A 15186-nucleotide genomic window follows, 5' to 3' on the forward strand; every position below is an offset into this window, starting at 1 on the left:
AGCCACTGATATATTGTTTATACTATGCCTGGTAGCAGAAGTAACAGAAAGTTTGTATATTATTATATGTATATACGAGTTTATATTTGGTAAGTAGGATTTAGCTATAAGTTTTTGATTTTGATACCAAATTCGAAGTGTATGTGAAAGAGTTTTGTTCAGTTTACAGTATGTAAAATATGTCAACAGCACATAATATTTAACACCAAATCTCCAGGGGCCCAATGGATAGTTATAAGTCTAAGAATAAGCACTCAAGAAGTTTGTCAAAACATAATCACAAAACTGGACTGTATAAACCCACCTATGTTACAACTGTGCATGAAGCCACCATGTATGAGACAATAGACTCCCATGTTATAACTCTTAATAAATGCTGATATTCATTATATAGGCAAGGCAGTGAAGGGGGGAGATCATATTCCATCATTACTGCTAAGGGATTCCAATTTCTATTGTTGGATAACGCATCACAAGTAAGTATTGTGATGCAATAATGTTAGTGTATTTACAGAGTCCAAAATTTTGGTATGCTGTTTTTGTATATAAAATTGACAGTAAGCATGAGGTGTATGAAGCCACCATGTATGATGTGCAACACCCTATCTAAACCCCTTGATTTCCCAACCCGAGGATAAACATGAAAATATCCTAACTCAGCAGTAAGCATGAGGTGTATGAAGCCACCATGTATGGTGTGCAACACCCGTGTATAAACCCCTTGGTTTCCCACCTCTAAAAGCTACCCCATCACCCCAGGTTTGGTATTTTGTCCTTGAATATTTGGACTGGGTTCGAGAGCGAGGAATGAACTTGGTTCCAATCCTTCGATTTATCTTTGAACTTAGTTTCTCTTCACCTGGAAAGGTAAACTTTAACTAATATGTATGAGCTGTAGGTGTCTGGGTTCAAGGCTCACTGGTGCTAGCAAGAGATGGTTGAAATATTTAATTTTTGTCATGCTTCTGTTTACAATTTGGACAACCCATTAGTGACCACTGGGTTGAAGTAATTGCTGTTAAGTGTCTTGCCCAAGGACATATAATCACAATGGTAGTGCCCAGTTTTTAATTCATTATAAGACAATTGCTCTCACAACTGAGCCAGAGCACCAACTATGAATATTTGCCTTGTTATATATTTTTTTCTCATATTGAAACACAAAGTGACTTAATGTACAAAAAAAAACACTCTTTGCAACTTACATTAAGCCCCTGTCACACAGGACCTACCAACTGACGGGAGAGATGACCATGTTCTCATATGCCTCCAACATTTCAGGGAGATGGGACTTGTAATGCAAAGAAAGGTGAATCATATCCTTACAACTACTGTGATAACATGTTTATTCTTGTTACTTGGAACCTATCATGTTTCGCAGTTTTTTTTGTAAAATATTTATTTCCTTTATATAATACATTGAGCAATACCTGTATGATTGTCTGTTAAACTTTCGTATATATAGCATTTGGCTTTTTGTCCTCAAGGTTTTTGGTATCCATCAAAAATAGGTTCCAAGTAACAATTTTAGTATCCAGCAAAGGTTAGTAAGGTTAGTATCCAGCAAAAAACGCAGGTTTTCTGGCATGCTATGCTATAGAACCTCACCCTTATCAAATAGTATACTAAGTATTTTTTAACTTTATAAAACTGAAGCTAAAACTTAAGCCACTCCATTAAGGCTTTAGGTTATTCAATTATCCAATTCACATTTTTTGACAAATGGCATGCCTTGCTGTAGGAGCTCACCCATATAGAATAGTATGCAAAATGCCAACTTCAAAAATATTCAAGTTAACTTCATTAAAACTTTACTTTTCTTCCAGAGAAAGTCGCGCCGTTTCTACCCCACTTACCTTGCTATTAACTTGGCAAACCGGGCAAATGCGTCGGTTACGAACGTGACGAACAGTCGGGGCTTTATTTTGGCTGAAACTAACTTTAGAGTCTATGCTTATACAGGTAGTTGGTGTTTTATTTATTAAGTGTTTGAATGTTGACACTGATTAGGAAAATAGTAATAAATGCGTTCTATTCTCCAAATTTTATCAGTAAATTAGGTGAATACAAAGGTTTTCTTGCAATGTGCATGTTTGAGATAACAATAGTACCTTTATAAATACAACAATACTAGAGTAAATTTGGCAAAAAATCAGACTAAATCTTGATCTTAAAGCAGTTACAGCTAAGATTACTTGATCGTTTTTGTAATCATTTTAATATTTGAACAGATTCAGAACTGCAGTATTCCATCTTGTCTCTATTTTGTAAAATGTTGTATCGGTAAGTTAGGATTTATAGCAGTATGTAAAACCATGAAATAACGGAGCTTATCTTTTTAAACATTAAATAATATGATATAGTAGGGTGGGGAAAGATGGGACACCCTAAGCACATAATATCCAAATATCATGATCGTGTTTTAAACAATTAACAACGATCATGTGAGAATACAGTTTTATAATTCTTTTAATGTTTTTTGTTTACTACCAAATGGGACGGGAAAAAAAGAATAAAAAGGTATCCCATCTTCCCCCACCCTACAAAAATAATGATTATTGTTACGTCGCAGTTTCCCGAACGTATGTGTTCTACAACTGACGCGTAAAAGTATCCAATCAGCTGTTGTGAACGGAATAACTGCCGACCAGATCCTACATTATATTAAAGCTAATGCGCATCCTGATATGCTCAAAAATGTAAGTGGCAACACTGTAAATATTGGTATGGTAACTGTAAATTTTGTAATAGGAAACACTGTAAATATAATTCATTAAATAAATGCAAATAGTTTAAAAAAGTATAACCAGAAGTCACAAAACCCTGTGATTCCCATATATTACCTATAAATAAACCTTGTCCTTTAGATAAATTTAAGCTAAGAGTATTATGATATAGCAACTTATAGGAAACCAACAGTCATTTCAACCACAATGTACATTATTTTATCTAATTTTATTTGATAACATAGAAATAACATACAGATCACAAACAGCTAACAACTAAGCCACATAATCTACTACAATATTAAATTTTTCCTGCCCTTTCAACAGGACCCCATTATACATTATTTAATTTTTCCTGTCCTTTCAACAGGACCCCATTATACATTATTTAATTTTTCCTGTCCTTTCAACAGGACCCTATTATAGCTCCCACCCTTGCGGACCAGGTTCGACTATGGGCCATGGAAAGAGATAGGTTGACATATAGAGATGGTGTCCTGTATAACCAGTTTCTTGCACAGAAAGATTTTGAAGTTTTAAGAAACTATGCAAAGGTGAGAGTTTGTTTTGTACATTTTAAGGTTACTATAATTTGTTTAGTATCTTGCTCTATATGGGTGAGGTCTCGCTGCGTGCCAAGCTTTGGGACCTAAGACTAGGCCAGGGTTTTAAACATTTTTAGATTAATATTTGGTTTCATTTGTTCGTTATACTCCTTTTTAATATGCAAGGGTGAGTTTTAATAATCTGGCGAAGTTGCTCATTGGTTATGTGCTTCATTGTTGCATCAGAACCAAAGGTACCGGGTTCAATGCCCGTTATTGGTACCATTGATAGTGTATGTCTTCTTGTGCAAGAAACTTACTCGACATTGCTCCAACCCAGTGATCATGAACATGAACATTAGGGTAGCATGCCAACTCTGGCTTAAATTAATGGTTCCATGGCATTTTTGTTTAGTTTTGGATGATTACATATAAAATTACCTGACTACATATAAAATTACCTGAAATGATTAAATATTAATTTTGGATAATTACGTATAAAATTATCTGACATAAATTTCATGTATATGATTTACACAGGAACTTGGCGCCTTAATTTGGGAAAACTCATCCAAAAGATACATGGTGGTTACAAAGGATGGGCATGACCAAGTAAAGAGATATTGGAAAAAATATAAAAAAGAATCAGACACTTGATCATATCTGAAGTTGGATCATTATTACATGATAAAGTTCATTATGATGGAAGAGGGGAGATGATTGTGATGTCATTGGTTGGAGTTATGACATGATAATGTGTTGTGTTTGATCACTGCCACAATGAATGTGATTTATTTGCAATAAAACGTTTTCACTTGCTAAGTTGCATTGCGTTGTTTAATTTTGCAGTTGGTGTTATGCAAACTGTTCATATAATACAACTTTTTCTCTCTAATGTAATGGTCTGTTATAGATTCAGATGGTTTTCAGTAAATATATAGTAGGATGGGGGAAGATGGGACACCTTTTCGTTTAGTTTTCTCTTTTATTTGGTAGTAAATAAAGAACATTCAATGAATCATAAAACCGTATCTCCACGACTTCCACGGACCGTTGTTAATAGTTTAAAACACGATCAGGCTATTTGGATATTATGTGTTAAAGATGTCCCATCTTCCCCCACCCTACTATACAGGTTAAATATGTGTTGTAAAAAGTTCAAAATAGGGTAATGGTCCAATTTAGGCCTAAATCTCCGTTCCCCTTGCCTTACAACGAAATTCCATCCATATAGAATAGAAACAGATTGCGTATTGCCTATGATAGCGTTTTTGGATTTAGGTTTAACAGAATTCAAAAACTCCGCCATTTGCTCTCTTCTACCCATTAAGTCTGCGGTATTTTGCGGGAGCCTAAACAGAATAGGCGCGAGAATCGCCGCGCTAAAATTAATGTGAAAATTTAACCCAACTTTTAGATTTTTTCCGGTTGTTAGCACGATTTTAGGTATTAAATGCGTAATTTTACATTAATTTTAGCATATGGGATTACAGCTTAAGAGCCACAGTTGTTTCTGATCGTGTTTAGAGCATATTTGTGTGAAATCGATTAATTTTACCGTGTTTACATAGATACGTTTGCCACGTAAATGTGTGGCGATTGCAAGTGTATTGTATATCCATGTTAGGAAGCTTACGGTTTGGTTTTATCAGAGTCGTATAAACACCGAGTAGTCCAACTGCCGTCTATGTGTGTCCAAAATAGAGCAAAAGTGGTGACTTTGACAATGGGTTTAAACAAACTTGTTAAGTTTTGTTTGTGTTTTCCTATTGTGGGAAGGTGTAAAACAGCTTCTATTTACCTTACCAAACATTTTTTAGAAAAAATGTATAAATTTAGCCGCATTAAATGACTAAAATGTCGCAAATCAACCACTTCTAATTCTAATTTTTGACTTTTTTTGACACAGAAAACAAATAACACATGTTTTTTACATTTTTCAACCTTTAAATTTGTTTTTAGGCCCAAGTTTTTCTGTAATTTACCGAAAAACATACATTTTCCCTATACCTACTGTGTTATTTTGGAACCAAATTGCCGTTCAATTTGTGTTTTACGTAACAATGGGTTGGACTACTCGGTATTTCTATGGCTCTGGGTTTTATTGCAGGAAATAAGAAAATGTAATAAAGGCTACTTTAAACTTTATATACGTTACTTGTTTGTAATAATGGCTACTTTAAACTTTATATACTGTTTACACAACGTTTATAATGTGAATAGTGTTGTGACGTCATGGCGAATCGGGCAGTTTAGTGTATAGCGAGCAGATTCTTAAGAAATCCTTATTAATTCGCGGTGTAGACCAATTTAGTAATTACATTCAAGTATTTTTATTCCTTTAATTAGTATAATTTAAGTATGGGAGAAATCTTCTGGCAGTGTTTTGCGATCCCTTTAATTAGTGCATGTCCACAATATTCACTATTTCAGCGGACATAGTGGCCATAGCGGACATGCACTAATTAAAGGGACCCAGTGTTTTGTTTTCCGATAAAGCGCTAAAGAGCAAATTCGTCTGCCATATAATAATAAATCCATTTTACTGTGTATGTGTATATACGATGGTGTTTCAGTGCAATATAGTAATTCACTACACTTTACAGATTTATAGAAATAATAAACAATAACCATGGTCCGCAACAAGGCTGGTTCATCCACAAGTGGGAGCCCAAGTTCATCTTCAATAAAAGATTATTTTAAACCTTCACCAACGAGAAGAATTTTCTCGCCTAAGTCTCCAACCCCACCCAGCCCTACCAATAATAAAACTAAAACCTCACCCCTAAAAACTGAATCAAAGCCACCAAAAAGTTTATTCACAAGCCAAGCTGTATCTAACCATATTAAAGCAGAAGATAGCACCCATAATGGAGAAGTTGTTGCCCAAACCAACGGTATTGCTTCTTTATTCGAAAAACGAAAACTCGACTACCGTTCTGACCAAAAGGGTCAATCTAACGGAATAATTCGGAGCTCAAAGTTTGTCATTTCACCTAAAAAAGAGCCAGAGATGAATGGCTTAAGTCCGCATAAGAAGGAAACCCCCCAAACATTCCGTATGCAGGCACAACAACTTTCGTCGTACAGGAAAATGTTTGGGGTTTTTAAAGAAGGACATGATGTGTTGGCAAGATGGTCAGATGGACTGTATTATCTGGGTTCTGTATGTAAGGTATGTGAACAGGACAAGCCCTACCAAGTAAAAACTTGGCTGCTAAACCTATGATACTGTAAACAGTAATGTAAACAGTTGGTTGTACCATTTTTACAGGTGTTAATATGAGTTATATTATCTTGGTAGGCCTACTGTATTTATACTATTTAAGGTATGCAATGAGTTTTTACAGGATTTAGTGTCAATTGTTTCAGCTGTGTCAACAAAACAATAACCTTGAATTGGTTGCACCACTTTTCACAGGTGTTTATATAAATTAAGTTGTATTTGACCGACATTTTAGTATTTTTGACAGCTAGTTTTACAAAGTCTCAACAAAACAATAACCTTGAATTGGTTGCACTACTTTTCACAGGTGTTTATATAAGTTAAGTTATATTTAACCGACACGTTGGTATTTTTGACAGCTAGTTATACTTAGTATAAACAAAGAAGTGTTTTATATTTATACTGTTATTTTAATTTTAAATTTCCTTTAATCATATTTCCTATTTCCATAGGTTGATGATTTCCAGCACAAATGTTACGTCCAGTTTGAAGACAAGTCAGTCTTCTGGGCCCAGTTTAAAGACCTCCAGATGATCAACAATAAAGATGATTCTGACAATGACAGCGGGTCAGATGTGACATGTACAATGTGCAGAGATGGAAACTCAGATCCACCCAATGAGATTGTGTTGTGTGATAAGTGTGGGCAAGGTAAATGAGGTTTAATTTGGTATAGGCAACAAACCAGGGTTGCAGGGTGGGCAGAACAGTTACAGAATTATAGTTCCACATAAGGAACATTATCCCTAATCTAGCAACTGTCTGCTGCGTTTATGCTGTAGTTTGGTATATTATGAATTTAAAGGCTTTCCTATACTGGTACTGTTTTATGGGTAAGACTTGGGAATAGACTTTTTACTCCAACATTGTATATTCACATTCTATTCTATATGGGCAAGTTTCCACAGCAAGGCTTATCCTGAACCCTGAGATTTAGACCAGAGTTGACCCATTACCCCAACATTGTATATGCACATTCTATTCTATATGGGTGAGGTCCAAATGAGTCACACCAGAATACTTTTTTAGATCAGAGTTGCCCCATTACCCCATTGTACTCCATAACATAACAGCATTTATTATCTAAGCTTGAAAATATACAGTTTTGTTAGTATGTATTTTATCCTTCCCAGGCTACCACCAGTTATGCCACGTGCCCCCTATAGACACAAGTGTTTTAAATGAAGAGGATGCACCATGGCAATGCAGAACCTGTGTATTTGCTGCTGTTGCTAAACGGGGAGGGGCTGAAGCAGAAGGAACAGCAGGTAGATATTCTGTTTGCTTGAACTGTACTTTAGATCAATGTTAATATGTTTACCCTGCTGTTAGGTGTCTATACAAACAAGCAGAGCCAAAGTATATTGCATTCACTACATTAATCAATGAGGTTCCCTATGTCTGACAACTATGAGTGTAACTGTATTATAACAATGTCACCCCAGATTTTACCCTGCTGTTAGGTGTCTATACAAACAAACAAAGCCAAAGTATATTGCATTCACCCACATTAATTAATGAGGTTCCCTATGTTTGACGACTATTAGTGTAACTGTATTCTAACAATGTCACCCCAGATTTTACCCTGTTGTTAGGTGTCTATACAAACAAGCAGATCCCAAAGTATATTGCATTCACCACATTAATTAATGAGGTTCCCTATGTTTGACAACTATGAGTGTAACTGTATTCTAACAATGTCACCCCAGATTTTACCCTGCTGTTAGGTGTCTATACAAACAAGCAGAGCCAAAGTATATTGCATTCACCACATTAATCAATGAGGTTCCCTATGTTTGAGGACTATTAGTGTAACTGTATTCTAACAATGTCACCCCAGATTTTACCCTGCTGTTAGGTGTCTATACAAACAAGCAGAGCCAAAGTATATTGCATTCACCACATTAATCAATGAGGTTCCCTATGTTTGACAACTATGAGTGTAACTGTATTTTAACAATGTCACCCCAGCTTTTACCCTGCTGTTAGGTGTTCATACAAACAAGCAGAGCCAAAGTATATTGCATTCACCACATTAATCAATGAGGTTCCCTATGTTTGACGACTATTAGTGTAACTGTATTCTAACAATGTCACCCCAGATTTTATCCTGCTGTTTAAATGCCTATACAAACAAGCAGAGCCAAAGTATATTGCATTCACCACATTAATCAATGAGGTTCCCTATGTTTGACAACTATGAGTGTAACTGTATTTTAACAATGTCACCCCAGCTTTTACCCTGCTGTTATGTGTCTATACAAACAAGCAGAGCCAAAGTATATTGCATTCACCACATTAATCAATGAGATTCCCTATGTTTGACAACTATGAGTGTAACTGTATTATAACAATGTCACCTTAGACTTTATTAAAGTTCAAATACCCCAAAGCTTATGTTAAAAGTATGTGTGTGTTTAGACTATAAATCAAATGTCTTTTCTTTAAACTATGCTGTAAAACTTTGTATGTTGAAACAAATTTTACCTTATGATGCGAAGTCACTAACATGGGATAGAGGTCATAAGGTCAACAGTGAAGAGGTGAGGTCATAATCAACATTGTGATGTCATAACTACAGTTTGCAGGTTGTGTTATACATGCGAATCATTTAACAATTGTCATTCAATTTTTGGGTAATGAGCCATTTCTAACATACATCCCAGGTCCAGTGGTGCCAGTTTTAAAGGACCTCAGCCATACTATTAAATATCCAGCTTTTAATTGCTACCTCTTTTATACTTCTAGTAGTCTCACGACTTCCATAGACCGTTATTAACTGTTTAAACCATGACCAGGTTATATTGGTTATTATCTGCTAAAGGTGTCCTGCCCCCCCCCCCCCACTATATATGGCAAACGTTATAATAACTAATTATACTGATGCAACCGTACACAACACTCATTTGCTTTTATCAATAGACTTACTGTTACTGTGGAGGACCAGGGGATTGGTATTTAAAGATGCTACAATGCTGTAGATGCCAACAATGGTTTCATGAAGGTGACTTTGGAAGTAATTTACTTTATCCTCGTGTGGCAGGAAAATGTATCAGTCTGTTATATTAAGTAGCATTTGACTTAAGTTGTACCATTAAATGTCAAATAGAATATCAGATAAAAGCTGTTTTTGTAAACTAAGATTTAATGTTTATTGTAATAGCATTGTGATAGCTTACATGCGGAAAAAAAACACAGATTTTCTGTTCATTTTTGATACAAACATGATAGCCTATATGTATGATACATCTTACATCTTAAATGTATCTGTTCTGTTTAAAAACATCACACCTGTATTTATTACAGCGTGCATACAGTGCCTACAAACACCAGTGTTGTACGGCGACAGATTCTTCCTATTTGTTTGTTCGATATGTAACCATGGAAACGAATATGTTAAACGTCTTCCAATGAGATGGTGAGTTAACAATGTGTATTGTGATGTTATATGGGCTATTTGATAATTTAAATATAAGCATCCAATGTTTGCTGGGGTATACACAAATATTGCCATTAGATTCCAGATTGTATTCTATATGGGTGAGGTCCTACAGTGAGGCATGCCATGGGACCTGGGATTTAGGCCAGAGTTGTCCCATTACTCCAACATTGTATATGCGCATTCTATTCTATATGGGTGAGGACCTACAGTGAGGCACGTCATGGGACCTGGGATTTATGCCAGAGTTGGCTCATTACCAACTTTGTATATGCACATTCTATTCTATATGGGTGAGGTCCTACAGTGAGGCACGCCATGGGACCTGGGATTTAGGCCAGAGTTGGACCATTACCCCAACATTGTATATGAACATTCTATTATATATGGGTGAGGTCCTACAGTGAGGCATACCATGGGACCTGGGATTTAGGCCAGAGTTGGACCATTACCCCAACATTGTATATGCACATTCTATTCTATATGGGTGAGGTCCTACAGTGAGGCATACCATGGGACATGGGATTTAGACCAGAGTTGGCCAATTACCCCAACATTGTATATGCACATTCTATTCTATATGGGTGAGGTCCTGTTGTGAGGCATGCCATGTGATCTCACCCATATAGAATAAGCATAGAACCTTACCCTGCCAATAATACATCCTGTTCATTATTTCCACAGGGTTGACGTTGTTCACTTGGTATTATACAACATCACCATAGCAAAGTTGGTGAAATATTACGACTTCCATTCAATACTCATGCCTTTCTTTGCACAGAACTGGGAGTCTTTACAACTGGGAGATGTAAGTCATTATAATAATAGGTGGGAGTTTGGTATTCTGACTTTTACAGGCATCTGGTTATACCATGTGAAGTGCAGACCTTTTGATTACTTAGTGTCAATCCAAATAAATGGATCATGTTTTTTTGTGTTTGTAACCTCATTCTTACATAATGGTTCAGATAAAACACAAGCACTCAAATTGTTGTGACTGTGCTCTGTCACTTACTCCCTAGTTTCCTAGTTTATTACCTCTTGGTTGGAGTAATTGTGGTTAGCAATATCTGCTCCCTTGCCTAAGGACAAATGCATATTCATCGAGCATTGAACCCCTAACCTTCGGTTACAGTGCAAGCACTTAACCATTGAGCCACTCCGCCAGACATATTGTGATATAAATATCTTGATTATGACTCAACAACCATGGTTATGGCAAAATCATTGCTACAACATGACTCAGATATTTTATTTCTTTGTAACAAGGACAATGTTACTGACAGTGACATCCTTGTGTGGAGTCTTGTCTTCCCATATGTTTATGTTGCTGTTGTTTTTATAGGCGCTAAACTTTTTAAAATACAGATGAGGCAGCGATAGTTAGACATGTATTACCATGAAACGAATCTAACTTGGTTGTAATTTTTTTTGATTAATGCAGTGCAGAAAATCAGGGTTAGCTTTCCCACTCTGCCACCCCAGGTTTGGTGCCTATAGTTGCACTTATTTATAAAGTATCGCTTGTAATGTAATATTAGTTGGTAAATATATGTTCATTGCAGCTTGTGCATGAGGCCTCTACTAGAAGCCAACTAAAGGAAAGAGTTTTGGAAACTTTGCAAAATAATAAATCCAGGTCAGAATTTTTAAGTTTTATTTATTTATTCTATACCCATGGGTTAAACTGGGCAGTGAGCATGAGGCCACTAATGTATTGTAACAGCCCCCTCATGTGATAGGTTTCAGTGCGGCAGCGAGAGCAAGAAAGCGAAGATGAGTTGGGGGTTGCGTACGAGGTCACCCCCGGTACCCCCTACCCTCACTGTTCCATTAAACGGGGAAATAAACAATGATTTGCTTTCCACGTTGGACCTCAGACATGGATCTACTTTGTTGAAGTGAGTTGCTGGGTATATTATTTGAGAAATTGTATCCTATTCTCTGTTGTTGAGGTTCTACAGTGTGGGAAATTATAGGACATTGGGGTTAAAATAAAACCATAGTGCCCTAATAGGCTTACAATGTGGCACAAATAAGCTGCTCCACTCTTTCAGTTGTACTTTTTTGAAGTCAATTTTATTTTGGTGGATTAGATTTAACAATAAACATGAATAATGTATCATGACATCACAATACCCATAGTGACTCACCAACTCCTATGAAGAGGTATGGACCTGGTGATACAGATGGGGATTCCCCTTCAGTGAAAAGAAGATTCAGCTCCGCAGATGTGAGTTATGTAACTTAACTTATGTAAACACACAAGAATTTTGGAGCACCCAGCCTAAGCCTAGGTTCTCTAATCTAACAAGATCCTCACCTATATAGAATGGAATATATGAATACCTGTGGATATTGGTGTAATTAATAGGTCTGTTTGGGCATAAAACTTTTAACAAGGATCTTACTCATACAGAATAGAACATATAACTTAAATAAACACCTGTGAAAAGTGATGCTACCATTTCAAAGTTACTGTTTCATGAATTAATTATTCCTTTTACATTTTTTTAACTTTAAAGTTAATTTCTTTTCGTTTCAAAGATGGATTGGAGTCCCACTAAAACCAATGACAAAACATTCGTCGAACCAAATCATTTTATCCGAGATAATTTGTTTGACAGGTAATAATAAGTTCTGTATTGCCATGAATCCCATGATGACATCATAATGAAGTGATATCTAATAAGTCATAATGGTCATTATTTTGTTTCAGATTAACTTACAATACTAGAACAGGAAACATAAAGGAAAATGCCCCATCTGCGAGGTAAATAATTGATGAATGAATGTAACTTATCTATCCACGCGTAGTGGGGCAATGACAGTCATTATAACATTGCAGTTTTACAGATTTTACCCTGCTATTAGGTGTTCATACAAATAAGCAGAGCCAAAGTATATTGCATTCACCACATTAATCAATGAGGTTCCCTATGTTTGACAAATATCAGTGTAACTGTGTAACTTTAGCAATATCACCCCAGATTTTGTCAAAACTTTAAAAAATCTTTGTATATTTTTTTCTTCAACCAACTTGTTAATTATTACTTAACAATCGTTATTGTTTCATTGTTCTCTACCTCCACTAGTGACGACCAACCAAAGCGTCGACGAGGCCGCCCTCGTAAAAACCTCAGCAGACCATCTACTAGAGGCAGAGGAAGACCAAATTCGTTAAGAACTCGCGAAAATAATTTCCAGAAACCTTCGTTTTCAAACGATGCTTCGACCGTTATCCCTATGCACGAGATGTTTAAACAGAATCCACATAATAATTTACCTGGGTAATGCTGCTTGTACTGTTTTATTTATAAATCGTAAATTTTAAAATAATGAGCTAAATTTAGCCCATAGTGGGTGCCCAAATCTAATATATTCTAAATGAGGTCCTACAGCTTGGCATGCCATGGGAATTGACAGCTTTCCCAGTGCTACAACACATTAGTGACCATTGGGCTAGACTGCTAGAGTAATACATTAAATTTATTGCCCAAGGACACATACGTGGTATGCGCTATCAGTATTGAGCCTTGAACCCGGTATCCTATGGTTACAATGCAAGTGACTAACCACTGAACCACGGTCTCAGACACCTATTATCATGCTTGTTTCAACGTTACTCTAATCCCCTTTCAAAAACGTACAATCTTTAATTATTTCCTGAATATTAAAGTAATATGCCATTCTATAAATCAATCAATCAATATATATATATACTTATATTTCTTCCCAGCCATACAGCCCATAAGGACTTGCGCAGGAACAATTATACAGTTGCTTTTGCTGTGACAAAGCTGCTTTTATTTTAATGATTCCCTGAAATGTCAATATATTTATCATACTCTCACTATCGTAACTAATAATTAGAATTATCATTTCCAGCCACACGGCCCATGAAGACTTGCGCAAGAACATCGCACGATACTTTGGTCCAGAAGGACGTATAGCATGCGGGGAGAGATACCGCGTTCTCGCTAAACGACAAGTATCGATGAAGGGAAACCCCCCACACACAGAATACCTAATTGAATGGGAAGGTTACACTGCAAAACAACTACATGAAAAGAGCTATAGTAGATAAAATAAACCTTTTTTGTGGGAATATGTTATAAAATAATAAAACTTGCAGTTTCTGTTGATGAAAAAGCCATTTGTCTATTGATGGTGATGTCATTATTTCAGTGATGTCATATTGGTGTCATTGTTTCAGTGATGTCATATTGATGTTATTTTATTAACTTGTGATGTCATAAAAGCAAGTTCATTTTTTCTTACATCACAAGTAACTTCACTAATGTTTCTCTTGTTAATTTTTTAAATTTTTTTGCAGTTTAATCATATGTCTGTTTGTGGATAGAACCCGTTTGCAAATCATGGTTTATTGTGTTGAGTGTCGTTGTCACTTTTTATTCATCCATCTAGTTACCAACCATGTTTCAAAGGCTGGATTTTTGATATTACTTTGTTTCAATTGTCCACTTCTCAGAATAAAAGTTGACTCAGAAAAATACAAGAAAATTGAAAATGCGTGAATTTGTAAGTGGTTAGCGCACCTGCTTATGGACCAGATACTTAACGGAAACCCTGTTGTCTCGCCATGTGGCAGATAAACGTTAGTTCTTTAAATTATAAATAAAAACGGCCAAAAGATTTTTTCTGGTATGGTCAAAGTTAAAAAGAGTTAACAGATGATAGAAAATACTCAACAGTGAACTCTTGTGGTTGAGTTACATTTAAGTTGTTGTCGTAAGGTGGCAGCAAAGTGATGAGCAAAAGTCAGTGTGGTTTGTACTTCAGTTCGTGTTGTGCCAGACAAGAGTCTTCAGCAGTCTATATATTTAAAGGTTCGTTATTAAAAAGCGATTGAATGTAACTTATTTTATCCTCACATGGCGGGGCAATGGCAGACACGGGTGTTCTGTTTTACACCTCGTGTCCGCTTACGAGTTATTAAATGTTAATTTGTGTGTGAAAGCAAGTTACACTCATTGTAAATTGCAAATATTCAGGTCTTGTAGACTTTGGTATATTTCTATACAATGCTGTAATATATGTAGACATGCTGTATGCACTTATACAACTTTAAAGACCAGTTTTATAAAGGTAAGTTATACTAAATGTGCGGTGTTAGTGGTACTAATGTAAATAATTAAGTTAAGCCACTATTTTAGCTTTTCCATAAGCTTAGCATAAGTTTAAGTACATCTTAGTATTCTACAAAACTGGTAGGGTGCAAAGGGCTTT

The 15186-nt window shown here is 35.9% G+C and overlaps 2 protein-coding genes across 2 annotated transcripts in view; both read left to right on the top strand.

The window, feature by feature from the left end:
* Nucleotides 1-4164, top strand: part of LOC100187369 (general transcription factor IIH subunit 4) — a gene marked incomplete in the record, with an annotated part of 7958 nt that extends 3794 nt beyond the window's left edge. The window contains 8 exon segments of the mRNA XM_009862382.3: nt 395-476; nt 760-867; nt 1226-1309; nt 1827-1962; nt 2232-2283; nt 2573-2699; nt 3140-3280; nt 3812-4164. Of these exon segments, the coding sequence (XP_009860684.1) occupies nt 395-476; nt 760-867; nt 1226-1309; nt 1827-1962; nt 2232-2283; nt 2573-2699; nt 3140-3280; nt 3812-3928 (847 nt within the window).
* Nucleotides 4165-5875: 1711 nt separating this feature from the next.
* LOC100177234 (metal-response element-binding transcription factor 2) lies at nt 5876-14469 on the top strand. Its single transcript, XM_018814638.2, has 14 exons — nt 5876-6446; nt 6950-7148; nt 7631-7765; nt 8952-9040; nt 9420-9501; nt 9804-9915; nt 10621-10744; nt 11502-11575; nt 11679-11837; nt 12082-12169; nt 12484-12563; nt 12656-12709; nt 13032-13226; nt 13825-14469. The coding sequence occupies exons 1-14, from the start codon at nt 5904-5906 to the stop codon at nt 14021-14023; spliced, it is 2133 nt and encodes a 710-aa protein (XP_018670183.1). The 5' UTR covers nt 5876-5903; the 3' UTR covers nt 14024-14469.
* The last annotated feature ends 717 nt before the right edge of the window (nt 14470-15186 follow it).

The sequence above is a fragment of the Ciona intestinalis genome, chromosome 13 (genome assembly GCF_000224145.3).
Source record: "Ciona intestinalis chromosome 13, KH, whole genome shotgun sequence".
Lineage (NCBI taxonomy): Eukaryota > Metazoa > Chordata > Ascidiacea > Phlebobranchia > Cionidae > Ciona > Ciona intestinalis.

Coding starts and splice junctions, on each gene's coding strand:
- LOC100177234 (XM_018814638.2), top strand. CDS start 5,904: ATGGTCCGCAACAAGGCTGGTTCATCCACAAGTGGGAGCCCAAGTTCA. Junction 9,916..10,620: donor AAACGTCTTCCAATGAGATG/GTGAGTTAACAA, acceptor TTATTTCCACAG/GGTTGACGTTGTTCACTTGG. Junction 10,745..11,501: donor AGTCTTTACAACTGGGAGAT/GTAAGTCATTAT, acceptor TGTTCATTGCAG/CTTGTGCATGAGGCCTCTAC.